Source organism: Phascolarctos cinereus, unplaced genomic scaffold (genome assembly GCF_003287225.1).
Source record: "Phascolarctos cinereus isolate Bilbo 61053 unplaced genomic scaffold, phaCin_HiC Scaffold_726;HRSCAF=1367, whole genome shotgun sequence".
NCBI classification, from domain to species: Eukaryota; Metazoa; Chordata; class Mammalia; order Diprotodontia; family Phascolarctidae; genus Phascolarctos; species Phascolarctos cinereus.
Genome location: NW_027556098.1, coordinates 220,062,245 through 220,083,080, shown reverse-complemented (window position 1 = coordinate 220,083,080; position 20,836 = coordinate 220,062,245). Strand labels below are relative to the sequence as shown.

Below are 20,836 nucleotides of genomic sequence, written 5' to 3'. Positions count from 1 at the left end.
AGAATTTGGAACTCAAAATTTTTTAAAAAGAATGTTAAAAATTGTTTTTAGATGTAATTGGGTAAAAAAAGGGGGAAATGTAAAAAGCAAAAAAGTTCTCCAAAATCTTGGGGGGAAGAAAAAGAATTATCATTTAATCCATGAAGGGAGTTCTCAGGACAAAATTCCCTCCACCGATACAAATCTACAAAGTTTATAGTCTAAAAGAGCTGCCTTGCCTGGAGCACTAAGACATTAAGTGGCTTGCTCATGGTCACACAGATACTATGTGTCATAGGGTGGTCTTAAGCCCAAGTCTTCTTGAGTACAAGGCTGGGACTTAATCCACTACATACACTATGCTGCTTTTCAGTAATATAATTATGCGTATTCAACTAATCAAGAGACTTGTTAATTTCATACACTTCTGCACCATTTTGCCAAGTTTCCACAAAACAAAATATATTCTTCTCATAAAGAGATTGTTCAGGCTTTTCCAAAGTGATCTTGATGGTCCCTAAAATATAATACTCACTGGATTTTCAATCCAATAGATGAACTGCTCGGAATCATCAAAGTCAACATCGTAACCATTGCGTATCCCCGCGATAGGAACCATGGCATCGTTGGTTTTCTCCTCAGGATTAAGGGAGATTCCATAAATTATATTCATTCTTACAGTTATGAGGAAGGGTTGTTCATCTGTGAAAATAATATAACATCAATCAGAATTCTATTCTAATATTCTCTGCTGCTTAAGGAAATGGAATGTAACAGGCTGTTATGTCTTTGTGGGATAAATTTTCTCTGTAGCAATAAATGCAAAGCACAAAAAAATATTTACCCAAACAATCACAGAATCATACAAGGGTTAACAAAGAATCTTAGTAGGGTCCAGTAACCTCAATTTAGGGGTCCTAAATTTCCCATCTATTCTTAAAGATTTAGTGGTCTTCTCACTGCTCTCCATGGGAGAGGAAGCAGGGTATAGCAGAATAAAGACAGGATCTGACATCAGAAAAACTTGAGTTTGAATCTTGATTGGGCCACTAATGACCTAACTGTGGGTAAGTCCCTTCACCTCTCTGGGACTCAATTTCCTCATCTGAAAGATGATAGAGTAGGATCTCTAAGAGTCTCTTCCAACTTCAAAGTCTATAAAAGAAAGGCTTGGAAGCCTTCCTCGATAAACCCATTTCATGCTTGATGAATTTCACAATAGGAAGTTCTTTAGTTTCTTAAATAGCTACTAGGATCACAGAATCGTCGATCCAGATGGCCCTCAGAAGCCATCTAATCCAACTCCTTCATCTTAGAGATGATGAAACTAAGACTCAGACAGAGAAAAGTCTTGGCCAAGGTCATACAGGGAGTAAATGTTAGAGACAGGACTTGAATCTAGGTCCCCCACTTCTAGAGCTAATGCTCTTTCCACTGTTGTTCAGTCATTTTTCAGTTATGTCTGACCCTACGTGACCCCATTTGGGGTTTTCTTTCTTTTTTTTTTTTTCGGTCTGCCAAGAGTTTTATTGAACCAGAAGCTATGAGCATTAACTGCTTGACATGGGGTTAAAATAGGTCAGAAAAATATGACCCTGTCTGTTCTTGCCTATATGGTCCAATTAGTCCATTTGCCATAACTCATGATGACGGGAAGATCTAGGAATGGTACCTTTAAGTCCATGTCTTCATGGGTAGAAAGAACATCAAATAGCACAGTCCTTGACTCTGAGTAATCAGAGCAAAATGACTGGGTCAATGCAGAGAAGGAACACATATTTTCTCCACGAGCTGGGAGCTCTGGAATTTGGCTATAATATTCCTATAATGTTTTCATTTTGGGATCTCTTTCAGGAGGTGATCAGTGGATTCTTTCAATTTCTATTTTACCCTCTCATTCTAGAATATCAGAACAGTTTTCCTTGATGATTTCTTGAAAGATAATGTCGAGGCTCTTTTTTTTTTAATCATGGCTTTCAGGTAGTCCAATCATTTTTAAATTATCTCTCCTGGATCTATTTTCCAGATCAGTTGTTGTTCCAAGGAGATATTTCACATTGTCTTCTATTTTTTCCTTCTTTTGGTCATTTGGGCTTTTTTTGACAAGATACCAGTGTGGTTTGCCATTTCCTTCTCTAGCTCATTTTACAGATAAGGAAACTGAGGCAAACAGGGTGAAGTGAGTTGCCCCAAATCACACAGCTAGTAAGTGTCTGAGGCTGAATTTGAACTCATGTTTCCCTGACTCCAGGCCCAGAACTCTACCCACTGGGCCACTTAGTTGCTCCTTTCCACTGCACCAGGACACTAAAATCATACCTCGTTTCTATAGGATCCTAAATCTAAAGGTAAAAGGGGCTTGTTGTCCAACTCCTTCGTTCTATAGACAAGGAAAATGAAGTCCAGGGAGGTGACACAAAAAACCTGAGATCAGTCTGAATTTCTAAGTCTGAATTACATAAGATGTTAAAGAAATTATGCTGTATTAGATTCAAAACGTACAAAATTATAGTTATGAAAGCTAATCAAGCGTTGCCTAGTAGATGTCTTCAGGAAAATTTTATTAATAAATAGGAATGATTTACACTTAGCAAATTCACTATATATAAATTTATAATTTTAATGTTTTAAAGATGTTTTAAAATGTATATTCTCTATTGAAACTTAAGTATCCCTTCTAAAACTTTATTTGTGCAATTGGCTCATAGATAACAAATTATTTTCAAAAATAATGAAAACTTCAGGCTTGCTTCTGTCCTAATTTTCAGAAATTCCAAATTAAAGGAACATAGATGCAACTTTACCATGTTTCCTTCAAAAGAAGAAAATAACATCAGAATGTGTTTTATGGATTTAATATTGGAAAATATGATTATTAATTACATACTGTTGTTCAGTTACTTTTCAGTCATGTCTGACTCTTCTTGACCCCATTTGAAGTTTTCTTGGCAAGGATACTGCAATGTTTTGCCATTTCCTTCTCCACCTCATTTTACAAAAGAGGAAACTGAGACAAACAGGGTTAAGTGACTTGCCCAGGGTCACACAGCTAGTGAGTGTCCGAGGACAGATTTGAACTCAGGAAGATGAGTCTTCCTGACCCCAGACCCAGTGCTCTAGCCACTGAGCCATCTAGCCCAATTATACATAGCTCATGATTAAAGACTTATGTCTTAACTTTCACCTGATAAGCAGGGAAGTTGGAAGGATTCTGTTGACAAATAATTGTTCTAATTTTATGTTCACATTTAATCTGGGCCCCCCCTTTTTCCAGTACTTTGCAAAATCACACTTATTAACTTAAGCATAAATATTTTCTGAGTAACTATAGAAAATACCTTCTAGGTACTAGTACTATAATATCAGGCTTCCTCTGAATTTTTTGTGGATGTATAATTTTTAAAAAATAAGCCACAGTCTAAAAATCTCAAAGACATGATTTTATTATTATATGTTTAATTTAAGATATGGATAGAGAGTAGACCTATTATTTCATTGGTACTGGGAACTCGGAGGTAAGGAAACTTCCTCTACCAATGTTGTCTGCACTTTCTCTGAAATTTATAGTTTTAGAGATTTGCCCAGAACACAGTGTTAAACTCATATAGGAATGGCCCATTAATTTGAACATAAGAATCCCTGTGGATGGTATATTTAATTAGTTTTAAAATGTAATGTTACATATGTTCTATTGCATTTTTATTTCTTTTGTTAAATATTCCCAATTTAATCTGGTTCCTAGAGAGTATTGTGAGTCCATGTAGCCTGAGGGTTCATATTTGACACCTTTGGCCCACGGCACTGATAGACTGTGACTTATCCAAAGTAACATAGCCAATGCATATCAGAGGAGGTACCTCAACCCAAGTCTTCCTAGTAACAAGTTCTTCATCAATTATCAATTATGCCACACTGCCTATTGAATTTAGACCCAATAAAAGCCTTCAGTTCAAATCAACAAATATTTGTTATCTTGCATATTACAAATATCCATCTCTACTAAAAGCAAGAAGTATCTCCAAATTACACAAGACTTTTTAAAAAAATCCTTTCAGACCCAAACCCCAAATGTCTTAAGTAAGCAACTCTCCCTGGCTGAAGCTGGCACAGTTCCTACCCATAGCAGGATAAGACTAAGCCTAGTGGTGTGAAAACCTTTTCATTCCTCCTTAATGCCATTGCAATTCTCCTTCTTAGGAGACATGCATTTCCTGTCTTATTACTCATGTTTTGCTTCCTTCTTGTACTATTGTCCGGCTTCTGTCTGAACCATTAATGACCCACATATGTCCTACAGGGTGAACATTTATAAAGCACTAAATGTGGCTTCATCCATTGTTATGATTATCAAAAGATCTGAAAGCCAGGAAGCTGAAGAGAGGAGCGCTGGGAGACAACAGTGGTTCAAGCAGTAGGGGGGCTAGGGAAGGCAATGGAAGTAGCATAAAAAGTGCCATTTAGAATACAAGGAAGTTGGGCATTAGATTTACTGAAACCAACCACATGCATAAACTGCGTATAGACAAAGAACAAGAGCTAAACTAGGGGAAATAAGAAATTGGGGGTGGGAAAGAATTGAATTTGTACCAATTGAATGACCGGGATCATCCAAGTGCATTCTAGCTAAAGGTCCCACAGAATTTCAAGACTGAAAACATGTAGTTTATTTTCATGTGTATTAAGGTGAGTGGTAATAGATTCAGGTACTAGAAGTAAAAGTGAGAGAATATTAAATTTGAACCTAAGAATGACATTTAGTGTCCCAAGTAGAGATCCTTCATGTTGGATGCATTATCATATGTAATTCAAGTCAGCAGACCCAGATTCAAATCCTGGTTCTGCTGTCTCTTATCTACTTATTATCAATATGACCTTGGGCAAGTTATTTAACCTTTATAGGCTTCTCTTCCTCAACTGGAACATAGCCTGGTCTATATGTCCACTCAGATCTCTTCCACCTCTAAATCTATAACCCCATTATTCCCCAATACTACTGATCAAAAGGCATTGCTTCCCCCCCCCCCCCGATGGAATGGAGAAGTTGTTTGAAATGATCGATTTAAATTATCTCTCTTAAGTCTCTTTCTATAAAAGGGTTAGCCTTACTTTTAATTAGCACGTATTGAGGTCACTCAGAAACCAATTTGCTTTGTTTTGTTTTGTTTTGTTTGTTAGACAATGGGGTTAAGTCACTTGCCCAGGGTCACACAGCTTATAAATGCTATGTGTCTGAGGCTGGATTTGAACTCAGGTCCTCCTGAATCTAGGGCCAGTGCTCTATCCACTGCATCACCTAGCTGCCCCCAGAAACTGATTTGTAAAGACTGAAAAGTTTCCATCTCAAAAAGTCTGGTCTAGGTCATAGAAATAATCGTCAGGTCATATGAGAATCAACAAAAAATGCAAAAGGAAGGAGAATTAGCATCCATCAATCACCTTCAAGTTAGTCATGCTGGATATGCCAGTTTCCAGCACATAATTCGACAATATTGCTATGCTGAAAGAATCTGTTGTATCCCAAATGTGCATAGCTCAGTCTAATCTTTTTTGCCAGCAGACTAAATTAAGACATGTCAACAAGGATTAGGTTCAGAGTAAATCTCTGAAGAAAAATGGCAAATGTCTATCTTTCTGTAACCATTAGCAATAATTAAAACCTTTCACCATGGAAGGAATAACCATCATGGCACAATACTATTTCTTGATAAGCATCTGACTTTCAGTAAATCTGCCCTATCTGTGTATTATATGAAGGTACCCTAAATTTCCTGGTTTGGGGATATATTTTTCATTTGGAAACTGATTTTAATTCCAGATTAGAGAATCCAATATTCATTTTAAAAAGAAACACTTAATCAATTGCTGTGGAAATAATGTGCCATTTGAAAATCAGTCTTTAAGCTTTATCTCTTGTCATCTTTCACCACTGTCAAATACATTTATTTCACTTCACTTAGTGTGTTCCCTGAGATTTGGCTTTTGTGCACACTTTTAAGTTTCAAAACAATAGAGAATGAGAAAAGGCAGTGTTTTAGTCACAAGGCACATATTTTGACATTATCTTGCTTTTTCCCACAGTAAATTTCTCAAGTGGAACAATGATGTCTTTTTTTAATTTTCTAATTCGCTGTAACACAAGCTCTTTGTACAGATGATGCTATGTCTAATGGGCGTTAACCATCCGGTTAAGGAGAATATCAATGAGGCAATAGGAAAAGCAAACTGCTAACCTAATAGTGCACAATGCTTCATATAGTGAAAGTTCTGCATTTTACTTCTTAATTACAGACTCTACAAGCTTCTATTCTGCTTTGTCACAAACCTACCTTCACCTACCAATATGAGAGAAAAAGTGAGCCAAGAAATAATTCATTTGAATGCACACCAATAGCATTATGTCCAGATGTGATAGGTACCATACAAGTAATTTATCTCAATTCAATGCAAGCCCATCCAACAAGATTTATTAAGCATTTACCATACGTAAGGCTGGAGAAGGAAATAGCAAACCACTCCAGTATCTTTGCCAAGAAAACCCCAAATTGGGTCACAAAGCATAGGACATGATTGAAATCACTGAATAACAACAAATGTATAAGGCACTGTGCTAGGCACAAAGGATTTTCTTTTTCTTTTCCAGACCTGGGATTTCATTTGTGAAAGCAACTCCTGGTGTGGAAATTCCCTCTATCAATGCAGATGAGCACCTGCTCCACAATTTCTAGTCTTAAAGACTCAGCTGAGGCACTGAGATGTTCAATTCTTTTGCAGGGTCACAAAGCCTGCGTCAGGGGCAAGACTTAAACTCAGGTCTTCCTGACTCCTTGGCCAGCTCTGCTACCATATACACTACGTGCCATGCTACCTTCCTACTATAAATGCATAAGATTCAAAAACAAAGTGAGAAAATCTTTGCTTTCTTTGTTTATAATCAATCTGTATATGGATCTAGTATAGCTTCACAGTTTATACCTTTGTTCCTTACAAATTATACTATGATTCCTTCATCCCTAGCTTCCTTGAAAATTTAGATTAAGTGCTGCTTCCTACATAAAACATTTCCTGATTACCTCCCTCAACTACAAGGCCTCCCCCACAAAAGTACCTTGTGTTTACTTTGCATGTGTCTTCCCCCAATAGCAATAATTGCTTTCCTAGCCCCAGCATAATACCTGGCACCTATGCTTAATAAATGAGCACCTCAATAGGTACTTAACAATGATTATTGATTTATCTGTCTTCAAAATAATGATTAAGTGAGGCCGTAAAATATACCAGAAAGAATACTAGGCTCTTTGGTACAATTCAAAAATTCAACTAACATTTATTAATCATCTACTGTGTACAAAGGCACCGAGGTCAGATCTGTGTTCTGTGCCACTCACAAGCTATATGACCTTAAGTAAGTCACTTCACCTTGGGTCTCATTCTCCTCACAAGCAAAATGAGGAGACTGTGTGAAGTGTTCAACAAGGTCTTAAGTCTAAAGTTATATGCATTTACATTCATAAGATAGAATGAGCACCATACCTCTCAAGCAATTAATAGAATCAGAAGAAAGAGTCCACCCTGAAGGACAAGCACAAGAATAAAACCTTGGTCCTGATGAAGAAAGCAAGCACAGGTGGCTACAAGGGGCAGATGTACACGAATTTGTACCTGTAATTTAAAAAAAAACACAAATCACATAACCAAAAATTAATATCAAATCTGTTCCCCATTTTCAAATACAGTGTATCAAGTACAACATTGTTCTCCTGTACTGTGCACTAGAATGATATGGTTCTCCAATATGTATTCACATTTGTAAGCAAAGTGGTTTTAGTATCCATTTCACAAGTTAACTGACCTTTTATGCCTGCCCCTAACTTCCTGGGCTATCTTCCTCTTTTCCAGTGACAGATATCTCACACAAGAGGTAACAAGGACAAATGACCTGCCTAAGTTCACAGAGGAAGCAAATGCAGAGTCAGAAATGGAACAAATAATCAATGGGACACCCTGGTAAACCAACAAAATATAGTTGCTAATCCCCATTTATTTATTTGTCTACCCTTAGATTTAAGAGATGAACCACTAAGTGAATCTGTACCAGAAGTTGTTTTCTGTTTTCTAAATGTCTAGGATATTTACTCCCATTCTGATATCTTTTATCCCAGCTTTGAAAACTTTAATAAAGGTAGACTATTAGAATCATGTATTCACCACATTCATCAACAATTCCTCATCTGCCAAATGAGGGAATTGGATAAGATGATTAATACCATCTCTTCCAGCTCAAAATGCTATAACTGTGAAGCATCTGTCTCTTCTTCCCTCTTAGACTATCGGTTCTTTGAGAACAGCAACAGTGTGTATACTCTGACATTTGAATAGTTGTTGTACACACTGTAAACGTTCTGTATATGTGTTTCTGTAGACCAACTGAATTATCTCTCTGGTCCATCAGAAAAGAAAACCATGGAACAGCATTCCAAGAGTACTTCCCACCAACAAACAGAATGATCTATGATATCACACAATTATAGGAGCACACACTAAGGGATTACTGAAGCCGTCAGAACCCTTCACTTTACAGATGAAAAACCTGAATCTCGGAGAAGTTGTGATTTGCCCCAGGTCACTCAGGCACCAAGTAACAAGACTGGGATTTGGACCCCAATACTCTGACCCCAAATCCTACAATTGCCACTGTGCCACACTGCCTCTAAGGTGATCACAGTAGCCTTGCTGTCTAACATATATAACTTGGCAAATCAGAGCACATAACAAGATCAAGGGGCCATAAGAAACTTACTATAAGCCAGTTTCTCTTAGGCTACTCACAAATTAAGACTTATTTCTGTCCAAACGAGATTTGACTTCTTAGTGTTAAATAGAAATGTTGCAAACTAGGAAGATGCGAAGAAGATAAGGAAGGCTTACTAGCAAACAGATGACTCAATAGCATAAGCATTCCCAGAGTAAAGGCTTCCCTTCTACTCACACCCCAGTCTACACAACTTAGCTTCACTTACTATTAGGTTGTTTAACCGGGTGCACAGCAGCAATTCCCAGAGGCTGGTGAATATTATAGATCATGACTGTTTGATTTCCTCCATGCCACTTGTTGGCACGGATGACTCGATGAGTATGGCGGTCTGTCCAATAAACAGAATCTTCAAAGAGAGTCAAAGCATGAGGGTGACGTAGTATCTACAAGACATTGGAATGGAATTTTCCAGCTATGAGTCCTTAATTGTGATATTAAGGCCTCATACAAAAATTAAGACCAAGGCAGCAAGAGTAGAAAACAATGCCTCTCTAATAAATCAGTCGCTTTTAGACTTTTTTCACTTAATAAAAACAGAAAGGACTATTGTACTTTCCATGACTATCCTAAAATAATCATACCTTGCTTTGTAGCACCTACGTCTTTCAAATCACTTTCATTTTCAGCTTCACAACAGCACTGTTAAGTAAATTAGTCATTCCTTATCCCCATATTACAGATGGTACCCGAGGCATGGAGAGTTTTAGGTGATTTGCCTAAGGTTACATGGGTAGTTCCTAAACCAATGTTTTTTTTCAACTATACTATGTTACTTCTCATAGGTTCACATTCATTAGCCTGGGAAAGCTTAGGAGAAGCCTTTGGTAAAGATAGAAAGGGTCTTCCAAAGTTCCATCAAGCCTGTGGCTGTCAGGTCTTCAGTATATTCTTGGCAGCTAAACCAAAGACTTTTAAATCTTAATTAACTACAAGTCACTGAGAGTTCCTTGTTAAACAGAAAACACATTTTTAACTGCTGGAGTTATTAACTGCAACAGAATAAACTTTTTAAAGTGACGCAGAGATAAATATTGATACACTACTTTATTTCATTATTCATTATTAGTAAATATAAAATGTTGAGAAAACACTAAAAAATGTGGAAGGAAACGTGCAGCTCAAGTAAGTGACAGGAGTGATTGATGTTACCAATCCTATTCCTTATTTCCCTAAAATCCTCTCTCCTCACTTCCACCTGTCAGAATGCAGAGGTCTCTTCAAGAGTCAGCTCAAATTTCATCTCCTTCAAGTGGTCTTTCCCATCACCCCCTCCAAAAAAGTATTTAGGATTTATTTGATACATATTTTTACTTACTCTTGTATGTACTTGTTTCCCCAATAATATATAAACTCATTGAAAAAGGATATTTTCATAGCAGTGTTCTTCTTCCCCTTCCCCTCTCCTCAGAAAATTACTTTATATTTCTTTAAGTATATGTTCTGTATCTGTGTACATGGTATTTCCCCCAGGAGAATTTAAGGTCCTTGAGGAAAAAGACTGTTTATTTTTATCTTTGTATTCCCTAATTTTAGCACAGTTTATGGCACATAATAGAATCTCAGTAAATAAATGATTCTTCAAGGCTATGTTAGGGCATTAGCTAGGCACAAGATTTTTTTTTCTCTCTTTTCTAATTTACAACGGAACATTATGGAACTGGAGGAGCTGGCTCTGTGTTATTAGGTATCATAAAGTAGTCACGTATATCAAAACTGCAGTACATTAGACCTTTTGTAGAAATATAATAATATCTATTAATTAGGAAATGAATTACAAAATTATACAACTAATCATTTTAAATACTTTATTAAAAGCTAATAACAAACTAGATTTAGATAAAGGCCCTCTTCTTCTATTAGCTGCCCAAAAAGCTTATCCATACATTTTATTTCTCACATTAAAATATCTCTTGGATCCCTAGTCTGTTCAGCATGACAGAGTCTAGAACACTGAACAAGATTTGCTTCTCAGTTCACTTTGTGCTATTTTGACCCATAAGCTTTTTAATATTTCTTTTCATTGCCATCTTACCAAATCACTGGCTACCACCTGCCTCCGGTAGTTTCCGTCATAATCACAAAAGTCAATGTAATCAAGATAGGCATCCGTGAAGTACAGCAATTTATTGGGGTAGTCAATAGCCAAGCCATTGGGCCAATAGATCTTATTCTTGATGATAACTGTGCGATTGGTGCCATCCATACTGGCCCTTTCAATTCGAGGATTTTTGCCCCAGTCTGACCAGAACATCAGATGTGCACTGTGGAAAAAAAAGCTAATTACTGATGGTAGTAAAATGGTCAAATATTCAAAATGATTGCCAAATTGATATTTTTAAATAGCCATTTTCAATTCCAGACACAAGCTAAATGTTTATTTTGTTTGTTTTAAAATGCAAAACCCTAATCAAAATGTAATCTCCCACCATCCGGGTATTTTTACACTGCTCTCTTGTCAGTGGAGTACATGATGACATCTGAGATTTTCAATAATAATTTATCATTTACGGAACCACTGAAGCATTTCATTTTCTATGGCTGAAGATGACCTTGTAGCTTTCCTAGCACAAACCCTACATTTTATAGGTGAAGAAACTGAGGCATAGTGAAGGGAAATGATGCCCCAGAATCACCTGGCTGGGTAGTAGCTGAGCCAGGCTAGGATCCAAGTCTATCCCATCCATAGCTCTTTCCATTGTATCACCACTGGCTAACATTTATAGTTAATCCAAAAATTAAGAGATTTGTGAAACCCATCTGTTTCAGTTCATATTTTGTAATGTTTAGGATGGGAAAGCCAATTTATAAATATTCATATTTATTCCTAAAGTATTGAGGTACAATACTTTCTATTGTCAAGGGAATCAGCTACAGATAAATACAGCCCAATTCTCTGAGAACCAACATAGAGCATTGGGTAATTTAAATTCATGTAAAGAAGCTCTCTTGGTATTTTGCAAAAATGAGATAATTTGTCCTTCTTCTTTAAGAAGGGGCACAAAAGAAGGATTTTTTCCCTCTTTTTTATGACTTACAGTGGAGTGTTATCAACTGGAGGGGCTAACTCTGTTATTAGGTATCATAAAGTAGTCATATATACTAAAACTAAAGCACATTGGTCCTTTTATGGAAAATTACAACAGCATCTATTAATTAGGAAATTAATTATAAAATCATACAACTAATCATTTTAAATACTGCATTATTAAAAGTTAATAATCCAAATTATCTTCAGACAAAAAGAATAAGTTCGTGAAAGTGACAGATTAATTTAAAAGCAGCAACAAAACAACTTTATGACTATAACTCCTATGACTTCAAAGTCTTCTATGAAATTTATTTATATGTATATATATATATATATATATTCATAAACTAAACTGCAAAACAAAAACAAAAACTGGGGATCATTTTAAACACTGCAACTCCAATGTAAGTTAAAGCCTGTTATTGTTTCTTCCCCACCCCTCATTATAATCATTCTGAGATAACATCATTTTGAAACAAAACAGAACAAAAAAATCTTACTCAATTCTGGGATCTAATACTAGTCCCCTTGGGTTTGTTATATTTTCACTAATCAGCACAGTCCTGTGGTTCCCATCCATTTTAGAGACTTCAATTGTTTCCAGAACATAGTCTGTCCAGTAAAGATTACGCCCTACCCAGTCTACCGCAATACTTTCGGTCACAGTGACACCACTGTCAAATATCTGTAGGGAAGGAGAAGAGGGAGAGGGAGAGGGAGAAAGAGAGGGAGAAAGCAAATAAGCAAGTTCTCTGAGATATAAATATGTATAGATTTGTATCTACATTAATGTAGAAAAGGCAGCATCTAAGTGAGAAAGCCTTATAAAAGTAGTTCTTTTTAAATCAATAAACTATAAATGCTAATAAATATTAAACATTATATAAATAAATATTAAACATCTTCTATGAAACATTCAGAGTTATGACGGTGTCCAACTTTACTATATAAAACATCAGGTTTAATTAAATTAGTTGCTTTTAAGTTCCCGCAGCTAGGCATAGATAGCAACTTCTTTAAATTGGTCACCCTTTTTTGTTACATCATACAGTTGGCACAGTGGAAGTAGAGAAGAGAGAGAGTGTTATATAAGATCAAGAGGCAGCTTCAGAGTCAAGAAGACCTGAGCTCAAGTCTTACTACTGACACAAATTGGCTGTATGACCCTGGGCAAGTCACTTGACCTGTCTCTAAGAATATTTGCTGATCTGCATGGGTAGGGGGAGTTCCCTCATCAGGAATTCCCAGTACCAATGAAATCACAAGTCCAGCCCAAAAATGAAAAAATAGCGAGAGTAACACTGGAACAAAAAGATAGCTGAGATTTTGGAGCAAGTTTTGCCACAGATAACAACATTAAGGTCTAGAAATACAATTTTCTCATTCTTTTACTGCCCCTATTTTTGCCCATGTGGCCAGAATGATGGGGGCTATGAAAGTCTTCCTAAGCTCTCACATCATGTGAGCTAGAATGCAGACTATGTATCTACCTTCTTACTGGCTCTAACTCTAAAACTGTGGACATCTAGGCCCCAGGTACATGACCTAGTGCAGTGCTCCTTAAACCGTGGGGTCATGACCCACAGTTTAAGAAGCAATGAAAGGGTCACAATTAGAAAAAGTTTAAGAAGCCCTGGACTCTAAGAGGGCAGTTTTAGAGTTATACAGGATAAAATGTCACCCAGTTTCTTACTGATGCACAAAGTCAAATAATATTTAAATGTTCCAGTAACAATAAATATAGATTGAAATTGCACTTACTACTTTTCGGTCTGTTCCATTTTGAAAAGCACTCCAGATTTTATCCTGTCTTACGTCAGACCAAAAGATACGGCCACTGAGCGAATCAAAGTCAATTGCTACAATGTGCTCACCATCACGGATGAGTGAATAAATGTTATGTTCCTGAGAAGTGACGTTGTCAGCAACTATTTGGTTCCGACTAGCCACTAGTAACAACAGATTTCCCGAAGCTTTGAAAGAATCAAATGCAAAAATTTCAATGATTTTCTTAGAAGGAAAAAAAAAATTTTCTCTTTCAAACACTTGATATAAGATACTTTCAATAGCCAAAGGAAGTTAAAATGCAGAAATAGTTTCTCTGAAATTCTTTTATCATATTATTTTCAAAATAAAATATCATTGCTGATCTGAAGCATCTTTCACCATTAAAAAATACATTTCAGTATTTGATGCACTAAATTTGCCACCTGAAAGTGACCTTTCTTTGTTCTGAATTCCTATTTAGTGCTTTGATAGGGATTTTATATTCTGTTCTGTCTTACCTCACATCTACTAGAATGTAAATTTCTTGAGGCCAGGGATGATGCCTTGAACGCAGTATGTATTTAACAAATATCTGTGAAATCAATAGCTATGTAGGAACACATGGATCTTATACATTGATACAGAAACCTTTTCAAAATTCTTCCCACATCAAAGTTATCTGCTATCAATGTAAATTTCATTCTTTCTTTCAAAATTTATCTTCAAAAATGTTCCAAACTGTTAACTGAATAAGGACGAGTAGGTATCACGCATGCACTTCATTTTTTAACGTGTAATAAATGCCATTTAAATTAGTCTAGGAGCAAATTTTTAATTAAATCAAAAACACGACACTAATGTACATATCAGTAAAATATAAGCTCCACGAGGATAAGATTTCTCAGGGTTAGGAGAATGTCCCAGAGCTCCCCAAATTGGGAAACTGCCTACACATAAAGCCAGTCCTGACCTATGATGACATTTGGCATTAAACTCAATTAATAAGTTATCAAAGACTGATCATTTCCAAAAACAATCCTCACCAGAAACTTTGCAAGTCTTCCCATTGCCTTCTAATATATACCCTTCATCACACCAACATCGGGAAGACCCTCTTTCATTATAACAATGCTGGCTGCAAAAACCTAGAGTTTCACATTCATTGATGTCTTCACAAGTTTTAGAGTCATTGGTGAGCTGATATCCAAATGGGCACAAACACTGAGCCCCAAAAGGCCCCTGAACGCACTCATGAGTGCAACCAGCATTATTGTCTAAGCAGTTCTCCTGATCTAGAGGAAAGGAAGAAAATGAAAAGTGTCAGAAATCTTATTCTTCAATTATCGTGGTACAATACTCCTCATGTGCAAAACAATGCAACTTCCAAACAGCCACTGAGAGTTGTATGCCCTTGACCGAGTTGTAAGATTAATGGTGCCTGCACTCACTTGTCCTTGTTTATGGTACCAACCATCATTCAGCTTTAAAACTTCCTTTGCCAATTTCTACTTAGAGCAGTGGTAGAAACATGGGGGAGGAGTGATTCAGGTAGAAGAAATACAATAGCTACTCATCTCAATAATTCAAGCATGCAAAGAAATCTAAGGTATTTACCCAATTGACACCTCAGTCAACCTAATCTAGAAATAAAGGGACTGGCAGGCAGAAGGAGATGTTGACAAGCATCTTGGGTTACATAAAGGGATGGAGGAAAGTTCTAGGGTAGGAACAGAAAGGCACAGATGGATTATTTATTATACCATCATTCTCCTCCCTCAGGTCAAAATAGCTGTGGGAGAAGCTATCCAGTGGCTGGATAGTAAATGTCTTCAATTTGCATGCTTTCCATAAAATTAATTTTAAAAGAGTACTCTATGCACCTAGACTGTGGGAGGAGGGGAGGGAGAGGAATAAATTAATACAAAGGATTTCAATCATTTTCTGCACAAACACAACACAGTATGAAATCATAAAAATCTAAAATATGTCACAATCATACCTGGCTGGGGTTCATCTGAGAGTGGGCATTGATTAAAGAGGAAAGAAAGAAAGGACAGTAGTTAGGATTACATGCCAATCACAGCCTTTGCAATCACAGTAAACACAAACCCCGAGCTTCATTGTTTTTGTGGCGCATTCTGATTGAAATTAGAAAATATTAAAGTTAGAAAACCTAAGAGCACATTATAGATAGAACCAAATGTAATTTAACAGTCTAATAGCCCCATTAATCTTCTTTTTCTAGGCACCAACATGAAAAGAAACAAAAACACATAGCCAAAGTGTGAAGAATTTAATGAGAAATATTATTCAGTGATGATTTACTTAAATTAAATTATATATTACCCCCCTCAAACATTTCTAAACTCACAAAGGCATTAAAAATGACTTTCTGTAAAGTGCTACTAGCCTTCAGACACCCCAGTGACAGTGACAGTGACAGCATTGGGTTTTGTTATCCTGTAGCTCAAAAGGGCTTTATGGCCTGTAATTTGTGGTCAGAAAACTTACTGCAAACTGGGGACTCATCTGCCCCATTGGGGCAGTCTGGGATGTCATCACATACTGAGCTCAGATTCACACAGATGCTATGGCCTGGGCACTGCCACTGCCAGCTAGGGCACCGAAAGGGCTGAGTGGGACAGTCCCTCTCATCACTCATGTCCCTGCAGTCATTGTCCCCATCACAGATCCAAGCCCTGTAGATGCAGTTTCCATTGTCGCAGCGGAAAAGAGACGGAGGACAGGTCATGGGAAGACAACCGTTGTGTTCATCAGAACCATCCATGCAATCCGGGTGCCCATCACACTCCCAGTTGTTCGGGATACAGGCGCCATCTGATTGGCATTGAAACTCGTTCTGGTGGCACATTCCTGGAGGCCTGGTAGCTAAAAGAGAGGCATTTGAAAAGCAGATTCATGAATGTGGCTCACAATTCCATTGATGGTCTTTGATTATGGGGTAACTACATGCCCCAGCTTTTTGTTTTGTTTTGTTTTGTCAATCACAGTTTTGTGACATAAGGATAAAGTATAGTGACATACTCATTCAAGACTGAAATAACCTAGCACTTGCCAACTGGCTTGTACATTTACATTTTTGAAGTGTGAAAAGTGCCGGTTCATATGATCTGACATTTGTCTTAGTAGAGTACTCTGAAGAAGAAAAGTGATTGAGTTTAGAATCTACTCTTTTTTCCTCATATTGGAAATGCTTTGAAACACAGATTTGATAAAGAAATTGGATTTAAAATTGAATTCTGAGCTAAAAAAATCTCTTAGAGTTCTGCCTTCTCTTTTTTCACTGAGGTATAATTGATATGCGAAAGTGATTTGTACCTTAAAATGCTAATATAAATGTAACTAGTTATCATCATCATCATCATGCTGTTAATAGCTATTCTACACTAGATGTGTTTAATTTTATATTTTCTTTTTACACTATGGAGATGAAATCATTTCCCCTAAGGAACCATTTTAAATAAAATTCAAATACATGAAATGTAGAGTTAACTTAACATTTACAGGAAATACTTATCATGTTATCAGTTTTCATACTCTATCCAGCAATCCATAAAAGCTTTCTGCAGATGAGAATCGGGAAATTGCCATGATATTCTATAGTGAAATAGCAATTCAGCTGCCACTGACAGTATTGTGTTACCTCAAAACAGCAGGAAAAAAAAATTCATATTCTCATCCAAAAAATGTCAAGATAGTGCTTGGAGGTTTCTAAACAAATCATGGAATTTTTTCCAAATACTTAGGCATTTTCTGTAATTTTTAGTTTGCCCGCCTATTAATTTAATTACTGATTAGCAGGCATCTAGGAAACCAACCTTCCCATGGTAAGAAATGTCTCTACTCTAAGTAATTTACTATTCTATTGACATTTCCTAAGAGCACAGAGGTCATACCCAACATATATACACAATGAAAAATAATAAATCATTTCCACTATCAGGCTGCAGCCTATGGAAATTACAACATGTCATACCCATGCTGATCCCAATATTGCTCAATGAAAGGTGGACAGTGTATCTATGTTACACTTCATTCTTTCTAATGAAATTTCACGTGAAGTATTCACATACATTTAACTACAAAAGCCTCATTAATTTGGACCCCTCTAATGTGGAATTCATGGTCACATGGATATTAACTTTGTGTTATATCGGTAGGGAAAATCAGTGGATTAAATTGGATTAAAAGATGAGATAAATCATTTTAGAAAAACCCCATGTATAGACACTGGGTATGCTAATAGAAGTTAAATGTTTGCTGTATTGTATTCTGATCTAATAATTAAATAGGGTCCTATATACGACAACTTGGTTCTCACTTGAGTTACTGTACATGAATGCCATACTTGAAAGTAGTAGCATGAATTCATTTAATATATTTTGTAATCTACCCTAGGCTTTCCCCAGTTATTGTGAATTAATTATTAAAGTTCCCATAATAGCCATGCTAGCACCACAAAATATTTCCTTCATCTGGATTGTTGGGTATTTGGCACTTACGACAGCCAGCCTCATCAGAGTGGTCATTGCAGTCAAAAACGCCATCACAGTGGTAAATATTACTGATACATTGGTCTCCACTGGCACACTTGAATTCAGAGGCAGTGCAGTTATATACTATGGATGAAGGAGCATGGTATTAGAGTTCAACTCAGGTAGAAATCACTAAACACCAAAAATGCTAAGCAACTATGGAGAGAAACCTCCTACTTACTACAACTGACTTCATCAGCTCCATCTGCACAGTCTCTATCTCCATCACACACATAGAATGGGTCAATGCAGCGATGGTCAGGACACTGAAACTGACCAGGATCACATGTTCCTGTAAAATCTGACATGATCCAAAAACGAATACAAGTTACACTTCATTTTTCCTTTAACTAGCATAAGAACAACACTTAGAATGTCTCTCTTTTTTTAAGCATCTACATGTGGAAGGCGGTGTGGGTCAATCAAAAGGAAGCTGAACTTTTAAGTTCCAATGTTGTTGTTGTGCGGCCATTTTCAGTTGTACACAACTCTTCATGACCCCATCTGAGGTTTTCTTGGCAAAGATACTAAAAGGGTTTGTCATTTCTTTCTCCAGCTCATTTTACAGATGAGGAAACTGAGGCAAACAGGGTTAAATGACTTGTCCAGGGTCATACAGCTAGTAAGTATCTGAGGCCAGATTTGAACTCAGGTCTTCCTGACTCCAGGCCCAATACTCTATCTACCACACCACCTAGCTTCCCGAGTTGCAATGTGTTCTTAACCTATTGAGAGGGAAGCCCATAGATGGAGGAAGGGATGGTAGGAGGCCACAAAGATAACCCTAGCAAATTTGGGAAGCATGGATGCAAATGCTGTAAGTGTCAAGGCAATTTTGTGAGCCTACTGATTATTGGGAACTATTTTCAAGGTTGGTGATCCAGGAGAAACAAGTTGAACGCTTAACTAGAGTTTAATTCAAGTACGATTTGAATTCAAATTCTAGTTTTGCCACTTAGCACTACTTGTATGTAGAGGCAGCTAGGTGGGTCAGTGGATAGAGTGCCAGTCCTGGAGTCAGCAAGACTCCTCTTTGTGAGTTCAAATCTTGCCTCAGATATTTATTAGCTGTGTGACCCTGGGCAAGTCACTTAACTCTATTTGCCTGAGTTTCCTCTTCCGCAAAATAAACTGGAGAAGGAAATGGCAAACCACTCTAGTATCTTTGCTAAGAGAACTGCAAAAGGGGCCACAAAGAGTAGGACATGATAGAAATGTCTGAACAACAACATTTGTAGACATTTGGGTAAGTCACTGAACCTCTCTGGGTTTCAGTTTCTTCCCCTTGAAAATAAGAATGTTGTACTAGATGATCTCTAAGGTAAATTCTAGCTCAAGATCTATGATCTGAGGCAATATCAGTCATGTGGGTATTCAAGTATTGTCACTGCCAGACATCTTATTAGAATGTCCATGGCAGGGGATTTGAAAGGGAGGGTGGCAGTGCAAAATATAGTTTCAAAGGCTATGGTTGGAAAATAAAACTGGTAAAGCTAGAAAATCAAAATCCACAAGTGAAAAATTACCAGAATGCAGCTTACTTTAATTTCGCCTATTCCTTGTAAGGAGCCATTCCATCCCACCCAACAAAAAAAATGACCCAAATTCATCAATGTTGTCCATCTATACAAAAGCATAAATGACTGATATTTCTCTATCTCTAGCCATGCACCACCATGTAAATGGGGCTGTGTGACTAATTTAATTGAAGGTTCCAATTACAGCAAATCTCAGAGCCATTTTACTTTGCTGGTATAAAACCTCAGATTCATTCATTTAAAGTCAACCAAATTACCCCCAAATTAATAATATGAAATAATGTATATTAATTCTAGAACCACCAAATTTTAGCACTGGCAGGAATCATTAAGTATCAAACCAAATATGGAAAGCAACACGATATAACAAAAAGAGCACTTGTCTTGGAGTTAGACGATACAGGAGATTGAAATCCCAATTTTTCCCCTTATTCACTGGACAAATCACTTTAATTCTTAAAGCCTTAGTTTCCCCATATGTAAACTGGAAATAAGAGAATAGTGCTACCTCCACTACAGGGTTGTGGTGAGGGAAATACTTTATAACCTATAAAATTCAATATAGTTGTTGAAACAGTATTACTCTAGAGCTGAAAAAATTGAAACCCAGGGAGGTTGTAGCTTCTTCCAAGACAAACAGCTAAAGCATGACAGAACCAATACTAGACTCAGATCTCCTGAATCTCATTTCAATACAAACATAAGCATTAGTATTGATCTGGAGCCTAAAAGAAAAGACAAGCAAAACAAAAAAACCAGACCAATGAGGCTAAAAAAAATTTATCTGTGTTTCTTTATTCTGTCTTTTTTTTTTTGCCTGAATCAAATGATCCATCTAGATAAAAAGCAAAAATTAAGTCAAATGTTTAGATTTTTTCTACATGATATAAAACATTCAGATATTTTAAATCTCTGGATACCTATTTGATTTTTTTTCAATTCTCATCCAAATATTTGGTATTAAGCAGACAGCCTTCATATTGTTTTAAGGGGAATTTGCATTAATTGGAGAATTCTAAATCTACTTATTGAATGTAGACCAACGTAATCTTAAACTTTTAAGAGAGAGCCCAATACTTGGAGGCAGAGAAGGCTAGGAGGCAGTGGGGGTAATAACCCTAGCAAATATGGGTAGCTAAGATGCAAATACTCTGTG

General features: G+C 36.8%; 1 protein-coding gene across 2 annotated transcripts in view; it reads right to left on the bottom strand.

Annotated features, from left to right (window-relative positions):
• Positions 1-20,836, bottom strand: part of LRP2 (LDL receptor related protein 2) — a 252,103-nt gene that overhangs the window by 121,197 nt on the left and 110,070 nt on the right. For both annotated transcript variants that reach the window (XM_020990917.2, XM_020990918.2), the window contains exons 23-32: positions 18,324-18,443; positions 18,110-18,226; positions 16,098-16,475; positions 14,630-14,878; positions 13,581-13,792; positions 12,320-12,504; positions 10,824-11,052; positions 8,997-9,174; positions 7,510-7,638; positions 515-681 (exon numbers count right to left, since the gene is read on the bottom strand). In XM_020990917.2, the coding sequence (XP_020846576.1) occupies positions 515-681; positions 7,510-7,638; positions 8,997-9,174; positions 10,824-11,052; positions 12,320-12,504; positions 13,581-13,792; positions 14,630-14,878; positions 16,098-16,475; positions 18,110-18,226; positions 18,324-18,443 (1,964 nt within the window). The remainder of the gene's footprint in view (positions 1-514; positions 682-7,509; positions 7,639-8,996; positions 9,175-10,823; positions 11,053-12,319; positions 12,505-13,580; positions 13,793-14,629; positions 14,879-16,097; positions 16,476-18,109; positions 18,227-18,323; positions 18,444-20,836) is intronic.